The sequence below is a fragment of the Chinchilla lanigera genome, unplaced genomic scaffold (genome assembly GCF_000276665.1).
Source record: "Chinchilla lanigera isolate Chin_1 unplaced genomic scaffold, ChiLan1.0 scaffold00069, whole genome shotgun sequence".
Lineage (NCBI taxonomy): Eukaryota > Metazoa > Chordata > Mammalia > Rodentia > Chinchillidae > Chinchilla > Chinchilla lanigera.
The window spans coordinates 8143989-8162738 of record NW_004955470.1 but is presented as its reverse complement, the minus strand read 5'-3'; the positions used below and the strand labels follow the sequence as shown (position 1 = coordinate 8162738).

The 18750-nt window shown below is 49.9% G+C and overlaps 1 protein-coding gene across 1 annotated transcript in view; it reads left to right on the top strand.

Moving 5' to 3' along the window:
* Positions 1-18674, top strand: part of Mfsd9 (major facilitator superfamily domain containing 9) — a gene marked incomplete in the record, with an annotated part of 20451 nt that extends 1777 nt beyond the window's left edge. Inside the window, 5 exon segments of the mRNA XM_013522697.1 lie at positions 2499-2586; positions 4240-4283; positions 7974-8103; positions 10972-11181; positions 15245-18674. Of these exon segments, the coding sequence (XP_013378151.1) occupies positions 2499-2586; positions 4240-4283; positions 7974-8103; positions 10972-11181; positions 15245-16029 (1257 nt within the window).
* Positions 18675-18750: the final 76 nt, after the last annotated feature.

The following is an 18750-nucleotide window of genomic DNA, read 5'->3' as shown; positions in this document are numbered from 1 at the left end:
CTGCGCCGCCTCCGCCCTGCGCGGCCGGGGCCGTGGCCGGGGAGCCGCACCTGAGCGAAGGGCGCGTCCTCCCTGGCCTTCCTGGCTGGCGCGGTGCGCCTGTGCACGCCCGCCTTTCCGCGCAGCGCGTGTATGTTGCACAATACGGGTTCCGGTTGTTTCACTCTGGGTGTGTGTGTGTGTGTGTGTGCGCGCGCGCGCGCGCGTGTCCCGGTTCACTCCAGAAGTTATTTCCACTGTGGACTGGAAAGTCTAGTGTGTAGCAGGGTCAGTCGTCCGTCCATTGGTGCATCCATTAGTCACAATCACGCACTCCGGACCTCCCTCGTCTTAGGCGCCCTGGAGCTCCAGGACTGTCAGATGCAGCTCCTGCACCAGAGATGTTGCGGTCTTACTAGGAAGTTTGTGTCCTAGGCCATCATCCGCAGGGGCTTGATCCCCCGCCTCACTCCTCCCTCTCCGGGCTGGGCCTGGTGCTGTACAGTTAGCTCCGCTTGTGAACTAACCCAAGGTAGGACAGAGCTGAAAGGAGCGCCCAGCACGGTTTCCTCTTTGGGCAAGAAGAGCTGGTTAGATGAGATGTCAGTGGGAGGCCTTGAAGATCACGTTGATGGCACCGGGACCCGCAGCTTCCCCTCAGGCTGCCGCTTCCCCAGAATCAGGAGTCAGGACGCCCAGCAGCCGGGGAGGAGGAGCACAGAGGCAGGCCCCGTGCCCTCCCTCTGTTGGATGAATAGTTAAGCTTATGAAGAAAGCGTATTTCACCAAAGTGCTGGGCACACAGAACCGGGGCCACTGGCCCTCTGTTATGCAAATACACAGGCTGGATGAGGAAGCAAAAGATTCACTGTGGGTGTCAAGAACGTGTTTTTCATGCATGCTGTTTCTTTCAAATCAACCCGTGTTTGGCTGAGTATAGGGAAAACTGTGTGTATAAATGTCTCTCTTCCCCTGAGCCCGTCGCAGCAGGCAGCCAAGTGAGGCAAGGACAAGAATGAACTAAAGGAAAACTGATGGTCATCTTAGCAGCCCCGAGTCCGTCCCAGGGTCCATTCTTACCCCAGGGTGCAAGACAGGAGGGAGATGTTAGAGCTCCCTGTGTGCCGGGCTCTGTCAGGCATTCTGTGAGTAGGCAGGTGTGATTAGACCTCTTCTCTACAGGTGATTGTGCTGGGACCGGTGTTACACAGACCTCTCCAAGGCCACGGTGACTAAGTGATGGAGCTGGGGCAGAGACAGTCTGTCTGACCCAAAGCCGATGCACTTTCTCAGACTTGTTTGTAAAACACGAGTGCCCTGGCGCTGTTTTTGCTGCTGTCCTGAGGCTTTCTTCTCAACCGCTACCTGTAGGCCACAGACTGCAGGTTCTAGCATGCTAGTAGCCTTCTCTAAGTCCAGAAGGAAACTCTTTATCTTCCAGCAAATACTGCTTCACCGATAAATATGGACCAATCTGTCGCCTTTTTTTCTAGTTCGGCATTTGTGGGTCTTCTTTTTATTTGATTTTTGTTTTCATGTGAGGGACTTATGTTGCCTGCCTGTCGTGAATTTTAAGGCTCAGTTATGAAGAAGCTAGAGGTGAAATTGAATCTGGGCCGGGTAATCCAGGCATTTACCTGTGGTGTCCATTGTTATCAGTCAGGGTTTACTAGAGAAACATACAACACAAGATATACAAATGTACAAGAAATTACAAGTTTGCCTTACAATGATGAGCCACAGAGTTGAATGAGGAAGCGTGCAGAGGGTGTCTGCACGCTGGAGATTGAAGAGCCCAGCCCCGGGCCGGGAGCTCGCTGCAGTGTCCATGCAAGTCCGTATCAGGAGGCTGATGGGTCTGCGGCAAAACGCTGAAGAATCTGCGACGAAGGCCAGAGAGCCTACACCAGAAGGCTGAAGAGTCCCAGGCAGAAGCCGAACAGTCTGCACCGGAAGACAGAAGATGACCAAGCAGAAGGCGAAGACCAGAGCTCCTCCAAAGAACCAGCAGCCAGTCCTTCCTCAATTCCTTTTTTATGCAGTCTACCCGCTCTGGGGAGGTGGGGGTGGTCCTCTACACTCATAGCTTCTGCATGCCTGCCTCTTGCACAGGCTCAGGATGAATACAAAATAAGCGCCCTGGCTCCCTGCTGAGTCACATAGTTAACCTTCTAAATTTCTCAAATTGACACAGTGAACAACATCTCACAAGGGTAAGGTCATGTTCTTGTCACCCCAGCATGCGGAACTGCTGAACCACTTAGCCAAACCTCTAGACTCCCCAAGTTGACACAGTGTATCACCCATCACATCCATCATGGCACATTTCTTTTGGGCCCTCCTGGCCTTACCTAGATGAGAATGGATTACTCTGGAATTCAATTGCCATTTGTTTGTTTGCTGAAGAAGTTAGATACTGGCTTTATTTTGGAAATGAGTTTATAATTTCAGGACCACCACTTTAAAAATTCTCAGGCCACAGCTTCTAACCCAAGCCATCCTCGTTTGTTTCCTCTTAGGATTTATTTGGGGTCAGCATGGTCATCCCTTTGTTGGACCTTCATGCCAAGTCACTTGGAGCAAGTCCTACTGTGGCTGGCATCGTAGGTAAGTGGGCAGCTCTGATCAGCTGCAGAGCACTGACTTCTAAACACCTCAAACGACTCAGTCTTTATCGCCAAATCATGTCCAAAGGCAAGTGGCAAACAAGAAAAAATGAATTTCTAAAGTAGTTTTTAATATTATGCTGGAGCAAATGTAATTCCTCTGTACTCTGGGCTGCCCATATTCAGAAAGGTTTTGGATTTGAGTGTTATTCACACACCCCGTACTGCCACTAATGTGACCAGGACTGACTCTGGCCCCAGGGTAGCTGGCTGTGTGCGCTGAAGGGTAGGGCTGGCCCCAGCCTACGGGAACCCATTCCCTGATGGTCAGCACCAGAAACTTAATCCACAGAGCTCACATGTGCAGGGGAAGCTTGGGCTGAGCCTGGAAAATCGGTCACAAGCTTCCTGTACCACCAGAACCACATCCCAGAGGACTGTGGGTACCTCTAGGTTTCTCTCTGAAAGTCATCACTTTACAAATGAGGCAGGAGTTCAGGTTTAGGAAAGTGCTACTTAATGAGAAATCCTTAGCCTAATAGCTCTTGATCATTCATGAGCTGGATGTTGTGTGATAGTTCTGTATATTGCCTTTGTTAAATCCAAGTCCATGCCATGATTGATTGAGAAATGTATTTTAAATTGTACTAGACTTCTAACAGTATGGAGATTTCTAGGAAAAGCAGCGGGACATACTACATGATAATAGAGGTAAAAGAATTCTGTAATTTCTTTATAAAATTAATGCAGTTATATGTGGTATGATCAAAAATGAAGTGAGTGTTTTAATTTTTGAGAAAAAATGTATTTCAGGAAAAGACACACTGCATTAATACCCCTCAAAATACTCCTCTTGCTTGGAACACACATATCCCATTGTTCTTGACACTTTCTGTAGCAGTTCTGGAAGTCCTCCTTTGTGAGTGTCTTTACCTATGCCGTCTTGGCTGCCTTGATGTCCTGAATCCATTGAAAATGTTGACTTTTCATGGTCACTCTGACTTTGGGAAGAGCCAGAAGCTGCACAGTGCCCGATCCAGTAAATAAGATGGACGATTTTGTTCACACCTCATAAAGACACTTGAGAAACAAGATAAAACTCCTTCAGAAAATGGCAAGAACGGTGAGATACATGTATTCAAAGCAAGGGGAGGATTTTGAGGGGGACTCTGGCAATGTGTTACTTGCTATGAGAACGTTTTAAAAATTTGAACATTCACCATGTATTTTGATCATCCTCTTATAAAATGGTAAAATGGTAAGAGATGAGTCAGTGTTAAGATTTGAAGTCTCAGTACAAGTTTTCTAAGAGTCAGCTGTCTGCTCCCCTGTACTGTAAGTCAGAGCCTCACAGTTCTCATGGAGCAGAAGGGGGACTTGCTTCAGGGGCCCTGGGCTCAACCGTCACCTTTATTCCCCCTTGTCTTTATCCTCTGTTTTATTTTGAAGGCTTTCTATTAAACGTCATATTACTTACATTCTTCCAACTAGAAAGGGATGTGGAGCAATTGCCTCTCCCATTTCTAAAACTTCTGCTTTTCTGGTTTGTTCATTTCCATGTCATTGTTACCACCTTGATTCATTTTTATGGCAGGTTCACCTGATTTTGCTGATGTTGTTCTTGTTTGTTTGTTTCCTTTCTCGTTTATGGCAGGCTCCTCCTACGGCATTTTGCAGCTCTTCTCTAGCACGCTGGTGGTAAGTTATCTTCCGTCCCTGACACATCTGGAGATCATAGACCCACTGCTCTGAGGACCGTGTTTGGTGGCTGTAGCCATGGAGGGCTTGAGATTTACCAGTGATAATGAGCAGATGATTGGAATATACAGCGCAATCAGATCAACAGGATCCTCTTGTTGCCCGTTCTTTTTATTTGGTCCGTGAGAAAGCAGGGGCCTGAAAGAGGTAGGTGTCTTCTTCTGAGGAATGCAGGGAGTTGGGTAGATCTTGAATGAGAAGGGTTATCAAGTTGTAACATGTTCCTCTTATGAGTCTACACTAACTTCTTCCCGGAGAAGAAAGTTATTACCAACAAAAGTTACTACCAATTTTATTTCTTCCTTCACTTAACTGACAGTGGTCACATCCGTTTAGGTTTGTAGGATTCTGTTTGAGATTGCATGTGCTGAACCACATGCCTTATTTATCTTCCAGACTTAGGTGAACACACGGAAGCCATGCATGTAGTTGGTCATACATCTGCACGTGGAGAACAGAGGTCCAAGGTGACCCTGCCACTCTGTCTCTGACCACACCCAGGGAGAAGTGCAGACCCTTCCTGACCTCCCCCTTCTGTCTCCCTCCTGCTGGCTGCTACCACCACTCTGGTCTGGAGACCTCAGTGTCCAGTGGTCCAGACAGGGTCGCAGTTGTCACTTTGGTCACATGGGTTGACCATTGGTGACTGGGCTGAATTAAGCTGGCCTGGTGGTCTCATAGGTAGTGAGTGTGGTTGACATATTCTCCACCCATGTTTCCTGGGTGTTGCTTCACTGTAAGAAACATTTATTTATTTATTTATTTATTTTGAAGAAGAATTCATTTGGATTTCATACTGAATTTCTAAATGAGTAAAGAGCTACCTCCCTTATTTATGTATTTATTCTTTCATTCATTCATTCAATTTCCACAGTCCTTTTTGAGACAGGGTCTCCCTAAGCAGCTAATTGTCCAGGCTGGTACAGAACTTTCCATGCTCTTGGTTCAGTCTCCTGAGTGCTGGGATTACAGGCATGCACCACCTCACCCAGATTTATCCTTTTTTACAAAAGTATTCCCTGTGTTCCATTTGCATAAAGAAAACAGCTTTATTCTCATTTAAACTGCAAAACCCTGCAGTATAATTTGGCATCTCCATTCTTCTAGAAGGAAATTAAGAATCACAGAATTTCAGAAATCTGAGTACGTCGCCTGGCTTCAGCACCAGACCCTGCTGTCTTCACTCATGCTGTATTTTTGCTGGAAGTCACTGCCGTTGCCTTAGTGATCTGAGACAGTGGACAGACAGCCAGGGTTACCAGGTGCTCCAGTATTTCATACCCTGAGGAGGAGAACTTGGGCTGGATCTCCTGAGCCCTCTGCTGAGCAGGGAAAGTCACTCATCTGTCCTTGCCGTGTGTGTGGATCACAACATCAAAGCCATGGTGCATCTTGTCCCTTGAGCTCCTCCCTTGCCTGCTGGTCTCTGGCTGCCTTGCCATAAGGACCGGGCGTGAGTGGTCGGTATTCGTCACCAGCACTCACCCAAGCTGCTGCACAGGGTCAGCGTTTTATGTTGTGAATTTTCTTTGCCACCCCTCACCCTGCGTGCTTCTTCAGATTGACCATTTGTGCCTGCAAAACCCATTATTTCATGTATCTTGATTTTGGAATTTAGTGAAAACCCTCCGTGGAAGTTCTTCAAATAGAGAAATACCTAATTCCAATTTCCTGTTTTATTATTTCAATTATTACAATATTTGTTATTACAAGTTTTATAAAAATACATATTTTAAGAAGAAATGTTTATGCAAAAAGTGTGCCCTGTTGAATGTGGTTAGTGGTTAGTATTTTGATGGCAACAGCTAACATTTATGAAGTATTTATTGTATGTCAGGCGCTGCTGGAGCCTCTGTTTTATTTTCATAGTAATGTGCCTCGGGGTGATGGGGTGTTGCTAATGACTTGCTTTACATTAAGCTCTGGGTATTGATAGGGAGAAGAGTCCAAGGCCGATAACATTCCTGGCTTGCAGGTAGAGACACTGAAATGAGAGGTCGTGGTGTGCAGGGGGACGGCTCAGCGCAGAGTGGGCATGCAGGCACAGCCCGACGGTGCCAGTCGACAGTACTGTCACCATCCCAGAAGTGCAGGAAGCCAAGACTCCCCACTCAGAAGTGGGAGAGATTTCCAAAATCCTCTGAAAAGAAAGTTAGGGACCAGGATCAGTCACATTTGTGGAAGGCTGACAATATTTTGGAGGCTTTCCCCTCTGATGTTTCTGAGAAAAATGTTAATGACAGTTTATATCTTAGATCTTCAGGGTCCTTGAGAAGGACACGTGCACACACACACACACACACACACACACACACACACACACACGTGCACAGCAGGACAGAGGAGGAGGAGCGTGAGCAGTGCAGTTGGCATTCAGTGAGGCAGAGAGGTGGCCAGAAGGTCTGGGGGAACTAGAGCCCAGGTGGCTGTCACCATTGTCCCTAAGGATGGGGATGGGAGGTGGTCTCTGTCATCTCCCAGCCCGGATTCACAGTGCCTTGTTGTGACACAACACCTATGACCTTCCCCTGCCCTCTCTCAGGTTGTGCCCATTTGTGTGCACACAAGGTTTAGCTAGTTGTATTTTGTTGTTGTTTATGTTTTGTTTTACTGAGACAGGGTCTCACTGTGTAGCCCAGGCTGGCCTTGAACTCACTGTGGTCTTCCTACCTCAGCCTCCTGAGTGTTGGGATTTCAGGCGTACACCACCACACCTAGGCCTAGCAAATAATATTTTAAGGCAGTTATATTTCCTTCAAACCGAAGAACAATAATGATGCTCTCCTAATTACACTACTTTGAGATACAGATTTTTTTAAAGAATAATTTGTTAGTATTTATCAAATGCCTAAAAATAGATCGGTCTTTTAATCTAATAACCCCAATACTAGAGCTCTATTCTCAGGATATTTCCAAGGATGTTTGCAGAGTTTATTATGAAAGTACTTATTGTAGCATTATTTATATCTTTGACAAATTGCAGGGAACCAAATATCTAATAAAAAGACTTGTTAGTATTAGCACATAGTACAATGTAGGGCATGATTTAAAATGGTAGCAGCGGCAGGCTCTTAATGACACGTGGTGATGCTCAGATCACACTGTTAGTGTGGAAGAGGGTTACAACACAGAACTCTATAACCGTTTTCTTCTTTAAAGTTTTTTAGCTGGTACACAAGGATTGCACTCACCTGGGAAGAGGCATATGGAAGGGTCTAAATCCTTTTTATTCCCCTATGGCCATTGTCTTTAAGCTGCTCCCTGTGTCAGTTTGGGATCACAAGGATTTCTAATACTCTCCGCTTCTCAGTGTTTTGCAAATCTCTAAATGCTGAGTGTGGTTTCTGAGAAGCATCGTTGCATAAAGGAAGGAGGGCAGAGACGAGCCTTCCTGGATGGCATCTTGCCCTCCAGCCCGCCTGTCCCCAGCCACCAGCTCATCACACTTCATTGTTCAGCCCAAGAAAAGTGTGGGGGATCCCCATCACCTTGCGGGAGGGCAAGCAGATGTTGTATTTGGCCAGTGGCGTAGCAGAGCTGCACCCTGAGGACAGCAAGCCGTTTCCTCTGAGCTCCCGCTGTGGGGCTTTCCGGGTGGTGGCCGGCACCACAGACCTGGTCTCTCCACAGGGCTGCTGGAGCGACGTGGCCGGAAGGCGCTGCTCCCTGCTGCTGTGCCTGCTGCTCAGCGCCCTGGGCTACCTCCTCCTCGGAGCCTCCAGCAGCATGCTCCTGTTCGCCCTGGCACGAGTCCCTGTGGGTGAGTCCCGGCCCCTCTGTCTCTGCCTCTGCCTCCACCCTGAGTCTAGCCCTGGTGACACTGGTGCCCGAGGAAAGCCGCTGCCACAGAATGTGGCCCTCATGGGGTAACGGCCAGAGCGTGTCCCCCGCAGGGGCAGTGGCTGAGTACTGTGCCTCGGCCTGGCCTCTGCTGCCTTGGCCAGCACTGCAGACCTCATTGACCACGGGGCTGGGAGTTCCTGAGACTGTCACGCAGTGCTGTGCCTGCACCTGACCCGCCTCCTTCCTGCCCGCTCTGCGTCCAGAGTAGGAACTCGTTGCCGTCTTTGGCCAGCACCATGGTGTCGTCCCTCTCTGGGTGAAGTGAGCTTCTTGCTTTGCACCCAAACTGCTGACTTCAGCAGAGACTTCCTGGGTGGCTTTCTGCTCCGGGACTGCTCTTCACCATTGCTCCCTGCCGAATCGCTTCATTCTCTGTGTTCCCTGAAACATTTCATCATTCAGAAATGCCGCTGGTGTCCCATGGGGAAGGATAGTGACAGCGGAAGTGCTTCATGCTTTCCCAGCAGAGGCCTAGTGTGTCCAGGCTCCTTTCCTTACCTTGCCCACTGGAGACCAGCAGTCTCCCCGGCCCTCGCTCAGATCTGCAGTGCTAAATATCTTCCCGAATTCAGTTAGCTGCTTGGTCTAGCTTGGCACCTCGAGGGAATAGAGCGTACATCATTTAGCAAACAGCCGACGAGGTGCTCGTCTGCAATCAGCCCACCACCACTGTGACGCATATATGTACTTGGAGTGTCAACTGGGTTCTCCCCCCAAAATACACCCTGGGCCTTTTGGTTGACTGTAACATCTTGGCTTACATGTGGCCTGTGATCCTCACAAACCTGCCACCATGCCCAAGCCCCAGGCAGTAGTTGCTCCTTGAGCATCAGTGTCAGGTTTGCTGTGTGCCCGCCGTTTAGTTGGCAGTGTCGTTGTGTATTGCACACCCTGCCATTCAGCGGTGGACACTGTTCACCCTCCCAAAGACAGGTGAGCGAGCCCGGCTTGTTACCCGCTGGGCAGAGGTGTATGGCAGGACCGAAGCAGTCTAGTGTAATGCGAAAGGAGCGTGGTTGAATGGTGCTGGCCGTTTTACTGGTGTCCTGGTCCTGTGAAACAGGGAGAGCTGCGCTTCGCACCCTTTTCATGCTTTCTCGCCCTGCTGCCTCCTCACTGCTTGGTGGCCACGAATGGAGGGACCAGGGGCGTCATCAGGCTTCTCGTGCCCATGGCCAGTTTTGGATTCAGATCTTGGAGTCCAGACTGCAAATGGGCCTGCACTTACTTAGTTTTCCCCTCCCATCCTTTGAGAGACAAGAGACCCCTCATGTCTGTGGTCATAGGGTGCTCACAGCATGGCTCTCCCGGGCATGGGTGAGTCCACATGGATAGGATGTCAGAACCTTCACAAAATTCCTGCGTGATGTTGTGGGCATCACCTTCCAGCCCAGCCCCTTGGCACATGTGAGGAAACGCATCTAGAAAGAGTCAATCTCACTCCTACAGGGTTTTGTCAGTTTGCTTCTGAAAGGGCTGGACCGCCCAGCTCATGCAGATCACGTTTTAAATCCTGGGCATCTTGGGAATTGGCCCAGGATAAGGTGTCCGTCCAGACAGCATAGTGCTGTGTACAGCGAGTCCACTGGCAGGGGATCCATGGGGGTGACTGTGGCGTGGTGCAGTTCAGAGTGATCCAGACCACTCACTTGTATGTGTAGGAGTTGGGCACATCCGCAGAACTAGGAAGAAGATGAAGTCGTGTCTCAGCTCTCAGGCAAGTTGGTCAGCTGAGCCGCCAGCCTCTTGTGCAGAGTAGAAGGCAGTTGGCATTGGCTGGATGAAGACACTGCCATCTTTCTCACATCTTGTCGTCTTCCCTGCTCTGTTCCTCTCCACAGCTTCTGTCGCCTTCAGGGAGACCCACGGTGTATCCCCCAGGAAACCCAGGCCGTGGGAGGGCAGGAATAGCTGCCTTTGTTGGGATCAGTGCTGGACACAGGAGGCATGCAGTCATGTTTGCTCGGTAGATGAATGGAGACTGAAGTAACTCAGATGGAAGCCACCATGATGGCTGTCAGATAATAGAGGACTGGAGTGCCAGGTGTCACCACAGGAGGCAGGCATGCGAGGGTGATGGATATGGTCACCTGCCACAGCTGTGGCACTGGTCTAAGAGTCCAGTTCTGGTGGGCTGTATCGGGTTAATAACCCTTAGTTATTGCGGGCTGATCAGGCTCGCAGTCTCCCACATGAGTGGACCACAAAGGCTTAAATAAGTGAGACAATTGCAGTGATCATAGGGTTCCAGGAGGGTCCAACTCTCTTACAATATTTAAGATTCTCCAGGTTAAGACCCAGACCCTTGGGCTGCCCTGTTTATTAGGTTTTTAGATGAAGGAGGGGGATACTGAAGAAAATGCAGGAATCTGGGCAGGACTTGGGAAACCCTTTACGGAGTTCTCCAGGTAATACTTATGTTAATTTAGGAGAACTAAGTTAATCCAGGAGTGAGAAGCCTTCAGCTACAGTCTCCTTTTAGTTAACTGGAGTTGGAGCCAAGAGTCCTCAGCTGTGGCCTTGTCTTGTCCTTTGAGGCCTCATGGCTTCGCCCACCATCACGGGCCTTAGTAGGGACTAGTGACTCACAAGTGAACATGGAAAGCCGATTGGTTAATTTAAGTCTTGCTCAGAGCTGCTTCATAGTGGTCTCCATCAGGGCTGGCACCTGCAGGCTTAGAATTTCAAAGACGATGGAGGTCATAGCTCCATCGGGGACAGAGATGAGCCGCCGCATCCCAGGGGACATCCTTCTGACCAGAATGTGTTTTCTGTCCCCTTGCAGGTATTTTCAAGCACACCCTCTCCATCTCCAGGGCGCTGCTGTCCGACCTGGTGGTAGAGAAGGAGCGGCCCGTGGTGCTGGGCCGGTTTAACACGGCCTCGAGTGCGGGCTTCATCCTGGGCCCCGTGCTGGGCGGGTACCTGGCTGAGCTGGAGGGCGGCTTCCGCCTCACTGCGCTCAGCTGCTGCTCCGTCTTCCTGCTCAATGCCGGTGAGTGGCTTGTAGTCACGGGACAGCGTTCTGTCTGAGGAGGAGAACTTGGGCTGAAATCTACCCACGCTTGTCTCCTTCTGTTCTGGTTGTTTCTAGAATGACCAGAGTCATTGATCAGAAGTGAAGAAGCCCTGTGCTCTTCCCCAGGTCCCTGTACCTGGCCTAACGCTCCTTCACACCCTTGCCATCATTTAGCTTTTTTGTTTTTTAATGTCCCTCCTAACGGGGACGAGGGAGCATTTACTGCAGATTTGATTTACCTCGTCGGTGATGTTGAGCATCTTCTGAAATACCTGTTGTCCATCCCTGGGAGAAATGTCTATTTCAACCTTTGGTCATTCTTTAGTCATGTTTTATGTAGAGTACCTGTATATTTTGGATGCTGACGTTTTTATCGGATGTGGATCAGATTTGCAAATCACATACCCACCCACAGGTCACTTTTGCAAATTGCTTCCCACACGGTGCAGAAGCTTTTTAGTATGACGTCCTCCCATTGTCTATTTTTGCTCTTGCTGCCTGTGCTTTGAGGCTCAAATCCAAGAAACTACTGCCAAAGCCCATTTTAAGAGGCTTCTTCCCACTTTTTTCTTCTGGGAATTTTATAGCTTCAGTTCTTACATGTTTCTCTTTTTAAATTCATTTTGAGTTTATTTTTGTGTATGGTGTAAAATAGGGTCCACTTTCATTCTTTTATATGCTAACATATTTTAGTCTTCATTTAAATGAAAATCTGCTTTACCTTATGAGTATATTAAAATTTTAGATCAAGTTATGAAAGAAGAAAGAAAGAAAGAAAGAAAGAAAGAAAGAAAGAAAGAAAGAAAGAAAGAAAGAGAAAGAAAGAGACAGAATGTATCATCCCCTGCCTTAAGGCCTCCTGGATGTAGCATCAGTGCCCCACATAGCCTGCACCATCTCAGGCAGCCACCTGCTTGCTGCCCCTTCCTATGCATTGGCCACGCGGGCCTCCTGGTCGACCCCCTCCATCCCAAGCTGATTCCCACCCAAGGCATTGTCCTGGCTTCTTCCATTGCCATATTCTTTCCACTTGTTTTTCCGGGCTCTCTCTTCTTCTTATCATTCTGTAGGCTTTGCCTGATCAGTCTGCCTGACATCACTCAATTTTCTTCATAGTACTTCCACTGAATTCTGTTGGTTGCCCTGTCAAACAGACACACACGTACACGCATGCACACCGCAGAGGGCCAGGATTTTGTCAGATCTACTCATTGCTGCTACCCCTGCCCAGAACAGGCAGCTATTCAGTCATATTTGATAAATCAAAGTGTCCTTCCTGGGCTGTGGGCTCTTTGGAGACCAGGGCGGGTGCCTAACACATCTTTCATCTTTGTGCAGAGACTGGGGCATGGGTAGCCCTCGGATAAGCGGCGTCATACACAGAGAACCCACACTATCCGCTTCCCTGGTACAGGATCAGATCCCACTGCTGCAGCTTTTGAATTTGCACATTGAGGGAGTGGTGCTGAGCCATGAATTCCGTGTCAGGTCATGAATCTCAGCTTTGAAAAGTGAAACGCATGGGTTTCATCTCAGCTCTTGTAGGATTAGTTGGTAATTTTCTTCAGGATCTTAAACTATGACCTCATCCAGGCCTGACGGATTGGCGTAAATCTAGAGAAAATGATTTGAAGCACATGATCAGCTGGCATGGCCACGTAAAGGAAGGCACCTGGAGTGAAATCATTCCAAATGCAAAGTCAGCATATGAATTAGTTAGGGATCACTAGAGGAACAGGTTTACTATAAAGAATATATAAGGGGTACGGAGGATGTACAAGGTAGGCGCACAGTGGCTGCCTGTAGAATCAGGTGTGGGAGAAGGTAAGAGGCGCTCTGCACGCTGGAGGACTGAAGGATCCAGTTGGAAGTCAGAGGCCTGGAGCTCACCGCAGAGTCCCCTCCAAGTCCCTCTGGGGAGGACGAAGGGTCTGTACTGGAAGGCTGGAGGCCAGCGTCCAAAGGCCACGGGGAAGGCTGGAGCCCTCCCGCAGCAGGAGCCGGGCTTCCTTCTCCTTCCCCGTTTCACCCATCCGAGGCACAGTCCTTTGGGTCAGTGCCACCCACACCCACAGTGGGTCTTTCCTCTTCAGGAAGTCAGTCACCCACACCCAGAGCTCTGCTGACCCAACCCACTGGCTGTTTCTTACTCAAATTAGCACCACCAGGAACTATCAGATTGTGGGGCCCTTGTTTGGATGCCCAGGGCGAGGGCCCTTTCATGCTCTGCCCTGGTTTAAACTAGGGTGAGTTTAGAGTACTCAGCCGCAGGCATTTTCACCTATAAGGGCATGAAGCAGCAGGGATTTCTTTTTCCTACTTAGGAAAGTGGGGCTTGCTGGGCCATCAGCAGTGGTCATCATTATCATTATAATTATTTTAATTCCTTTCTTAGTCTACCAGTGATAATTCTCTTATGATTTTAATAACATTCTCTGTAGTGCCAAGGGCCCCTTTAAAGGTATGAATAGAAGAAAAGGCCTGATCCGCACTCATGTGGTTGGTTCTCTGTCTTGACTGAAGTCCTTGTTCTGTATTTATTTGGAAAAACCACACCCACAGACAAGGTTGGTGCAGACAACATGAAATGGCCGAGTTCAGCCGCTGGTCCATGTTGAACCTTTAAATCTGAAAGACTGAGACCAGTAGGGAGGTGTCGAGAGGATGTCCTAGACTGACCCATTGGAGTTCAGACTTAAAAGTTTTAGAGTGAGTACTGACAAGAGGTCTTTCTACTCAGATAGCACAGGGTGAATAAAACAGCAAAAGCAGGAGCGTGCTGGCTGCGAGGCTGGGGAAGATGATGAGCAGGGGCAGAGTGCTGTGCTAAGGCTGCATCATGGTTTATGACTATGTGTCCTGGAGGTTTTGCATGCACGACTTATGAAACATACCGTGGCCCTGCTGGAGGAGGATCCAGTGACGCTTCCCTGTGATACTGTCCTGCTCCCTGCCAAGCTGAGAGCTGTTGTGGCTGTCCACAGTACCTGTGTCTCCCCAGTGTGGCCTCCCCTTGGCACCTGATTGCTGGCTGCTTGTCTGAGCCTCCTTAGGTTAGTTCCTTAAGAACAGGATGCTGGCAGGCTTTGTCTTTCCTGTCAGTGGCTTCCTCGTGTTGAGCATGGGGCTTAGTGTGTAGGCAGTGCTCTGTAAATGTTGAAAGTTGGGATGGATGGATGGATGGATGGGTGGATGGATAGCTGGATGGGTTGATAAATGATTGGATGGATAAATGGGTACTTGATGGGTAGGCAGAGAATTGGGAAATTTATGAAGAAGTAAATATAAGTTTAAATTTATAAGATGCTGGGGCTGGGGATTTAGCTCAGCAGCACAGCTCCTGCCTGGCAAGTGCAAGGTCGTGAGTTCGATCCCCTGTACCAGGAAAAATAAATAAATAAATAAATAAATAAGATGCTAAATATGAAGTGATGGGGTCTAGGAAACCACCACAAACTTAGAGCCAGGAACAAAGTGAGTTTTGTGTATTGTTTTGGTGTTTTTGTTTTGTTTTCTTTTAAACTGAAAAGGACCTGCCTGAATCCTAACATCACAGTGGGGCCATGGGAATGGTGGAAAAGTTGGAATCAGAAGTACAGACTAGTAAATCTAGTACAAAGCAAACTAATGGCCTCGTGCAGACGACAACTCCCTCCCCAGGAGGCCCTGGAGGTGCACACACTAAGCCCGCTTTGAAGGCCTTGTGCCAGCTTTCCCTTTTTCTTTTTTAACATTTTTCTGAGCGCGTGTGTGCGGTGTACAGATGGCTCTCACTGTAGGATTTGGTGCACGCACCCACACGGCGCAGAGGAATTCTTTTCATGCCCTTCCCTCCCCACCGCTGCTCCCCCCCCCAGCTCCTGGTCCCCTTCCTATTTGCAGAAGATCCATCTCCCTGTTTCCCATCGTCTGTGTTTTATTTTGCTCTGTGATGTATTTCTACTTCGGGTTTCTCATCGAAGTGGAGCCATGCGATATTTTGGCTGTGTCTGATGTATTCCAGTTAAGAGCACAGTCTCAAGGTGCATTCTTCTAACAGGTCTCGTTTGGCTCTTTCCTTGGAGTGGCACGAAAATCGACAGGACAGAGAATGGCCCGGGACGGTGTAGGCACCGGGCACTGTCCCGAAGGACAAACCTCGAGCCTCAGGGAGCAGCCGCCAGCCCCGTGGCCACAGAGACCCCTCCTCCGGGGCACTGGGCTGGGGTCAGGGCAGCCTTGCTGGGCGGGCGAAGCCTGGTGTGCTCTGAGATGGGCAGCATCCTGCTCGTGCGCCTGCTGATGGGGGTGGCAGTGATGCTGTACCACAGCAACTTCGTCCTGGCGCTGGAGGAGCGCTTCGGAGTGCGGCCGCGGGCCTCGGGCTACCTCATCAGCTACAGCAGCGCCCTGGGCGCCCTGGCGGGCCTCACCCTGGGGCCCATCCTGCGCCTCTACGGGCACAACTTGCACGCAGCCCTGCTGCACTCCAGCGCACTCACCTGCGTGCTGCTGCTGCTCTACGCCTCGGCGGGTACCGTGACCCTGGTGGTCCTCACCTCCACGCTCCTGTCCTTCTCCACCGCCATCGGCAGGACCTGCATCACGGACCTGCAGTTGACCGTGGGCGGCGCCCAGGCCAGCGGCACCGTCATAGGCGTGGGACAGTCGGTGACCGCCGTGGGCCGCATCATCGCCCCCCTCCTCTCAGGAGTGGCCCAGGAGGTCAGCCCCTGTGGGCCTCCGGGGCTGGGAGCTGCCTTGGCCCTGGTGGCTGTTTTTATAATGTCATTCAACAAACCTCACTCCAGTGGTGCTTTGAGTGGGAAGTTAAAAAGTGCATAGGACACATTTGGATTCTGCGGAGAAACAATCGCAGTGGTGTCAGGGCGGTAGCCACAACAGGAGAGGAAGCGTAAAGAGGTCAAGGTTGTAAGGGAGTCATTTACATGCGGCATGTGGGCACTTAGGTGTACCGGAAGGCCCAGGGATGCTGAGGAAGCTCAGATCGGAACAAAGCTCAGCCAAGAGGGACCATGTTCAGTGTTCACCTGAAATGCTCGCTCCTGGACCAAACAATTAAGACGCCAGGTGAAGAAACCCTATCACCTGCAGGGGGGATGGTGGCTGATGACGTTTGTGACGTGTGGGAGGGAAGAAGCCACCCGCGTGTCCCTACCGAGAAGTAGGGTAGCACGATAGTGACGCACTGGCCACCTGGAGCGTCCTGCTGTGAAAATCATAGAGAAGCTGCTGTATCAGACAGGCCTGCAAAGCCAGGCTGGGTGGCACACACCTGTTATCCCAGCGTTCAAAGGTACTGAGGCAGGAGCGCTGCAAGTTTGAGCTGGGACAGCTGGTAACCTAGTGAGACCCTGTCTCAAAATAAAAGGGCTGGGGATGTAGCTCAGTGTGAAGGCCCTGGGTTTGAGCCCCAGTAACAAAAAAACCCAAAACCCTCATGAGCATTTTAATACAGATTAAGGGCCTGTGGCATTCATTCCATAGGTGCTGTCTAGGAGGAGCTGGATCTCATAGGGTTCATGGACAAAGTCCTGTCCTTCATTTCATTTTAATGTAGTGCCCAAAAGGAGCCACACTCACCCACAGGGGTGTTGGGCACGGCTCTGCCTCGGACGTCACTAAATTTCCATTTCCTTAGCAGCGCCTAAGGGCTAGTGGCAGACACGGGGCCAGGGCTGTGCCCACTCAGGGAAGTGCAGGCTGGGCACGCTGGCGCTGGGGTTACATTGCTGCCGCTAAGAATGAGTAAGGACCCCATTGCTCACAGACTGGCAAAGTCCACCTTCCTTTGATCCTCTTAACAAGTCCACTAAGATAGGACATTCTTTTCCAACCAAATGCACATACCGTATGATTGTAAGTGAAATTGTAATACACTAAGTTATTACATTAATATTTATTTGTAAATTCCAGAGCTTTAGAAATTGCGTGTAAATTTAAATATTTATGATCTTTAAAATTATGTTTTAGTTTGGAGGTTGACCTTCTTTCCACCTGGCTACAAGAAACATAATGAACTTTTTATTATAAGTATCAGGATGTGAACTTTCATACAGAAGCAAGGTGCTGAGAGACCCAGCTGTGGGAATGGCCTGGCCCTGGGGAAGCGTGCTGACTGTCCTGGAGGTTAGGCCCAAAAGGACCGGAATCTGGGGCTGATGCAACGAAACAGAATTTCACGGCAGAGATTGATTTTCCCACGCTCTTAGAAATCCATGAGTTTCCTAAAAGTTCTTAAGTAAGGTGACGTTTTTGTTTTTAAGATCATGACACTTTGTTTTTGAAGTCAAAGCCTGTCAGCTTAGTGAGGCTTTATTAGTTGACCAGTCCTGTGGAAGTATTGAAAACCAAAGCCGGATCTTGGTAGGCGAACATCTCCGTTGTTGCGCACCAGTGGCTTCAGCGTTCTGTTCGCAGGTGTTCTTCCCAGTCGCTGTCTCCTGCAGTCCCCCACGCGGCCCAGCGTCCTGCTGCTCAGAGCGGCCGGGCACCACCTGCAGCGTCTGTCGGGGGCAGACCGCCACTCAGCCCCTGCCAACTCCTCGAACCATTACCGTGTGTCCTGCTGGCCCAGTGCACGGTGACGCTTGGAGAGCCCTGCCTTGAGGAGCAGTTGGTGTATCGTTTAAGGAACAGGATCTCAGGCAAATGAACTGTTTGGGTGCTGTTTGTCTGAAGGTTCTCTTTAGTGGTTCTGTAGTCCTCCCTTCCGGGCGCACCAGATGGGCCACGTGGAATTGTTCTTTCAGTAAAATATCTCTTCCTACAGCGTAGGGTTAGGGCTTGGCTGGGCGCTGGAGGCCGGGCTCTGCCCACAGCCCCAGGCATACCGGCTCTCCATCCACATCCAGAGGGACAAGTAAAAGGCAGGCGGACCGGGGCTGAGCCCTGCACTGTGGGAACCTGGCTCGCATGGGCACCTGGAGGGACAGGCGACAGGACAGAGGAGGGCGGGCCCTGAGGGTGGTCTGGGCAGAGCTGGGCCGAAGTCAGGCTGCTGGTGAGTGTCCCGCACTCTGCCCTCCCCCGGGCCCACCCCCAGAGAATGTGCATGTTAGCAGGAGCAGGTGCTGCGGCACAGGTGGGGGGCAGGGTGTTCAGGGTGCTTCCTGTCCTTTCCTGTGGACCCTGAAATACTCGGAAGCCTGTCAGGCACAAGCTGCAGCCCAGAATGGGGAAATTCTGGCTTTGAGCAACAGCATTCAGAGAACAGAAGCCAGCTTGGGATTACAGCAAGCTCACTGGAGGGCGTTGCACCGTACCGCACTCACCCCAAATCTGACCTGACCCTGCAGCCTTCCAGAAGCCTCTGGAATGGGTCCCTCAGGTCTGCCCTAGGGGTGAGACCCAGCTCCCCCGGAACAGGGTGAGAGATGAACAAATCTCTACTCAGTCCTAATTTTTTGTCCTGAAGACCTTGCTAGTTCCAAGTATTTGTCAAAAATAAAATCTCTTTTAAATTGTAACTGTTCTCTAATCAATTTGTATATTTAGAAGCCATGATTGTGTCCTCATACGAATTTAATTTAGGGTCCCGAGGTG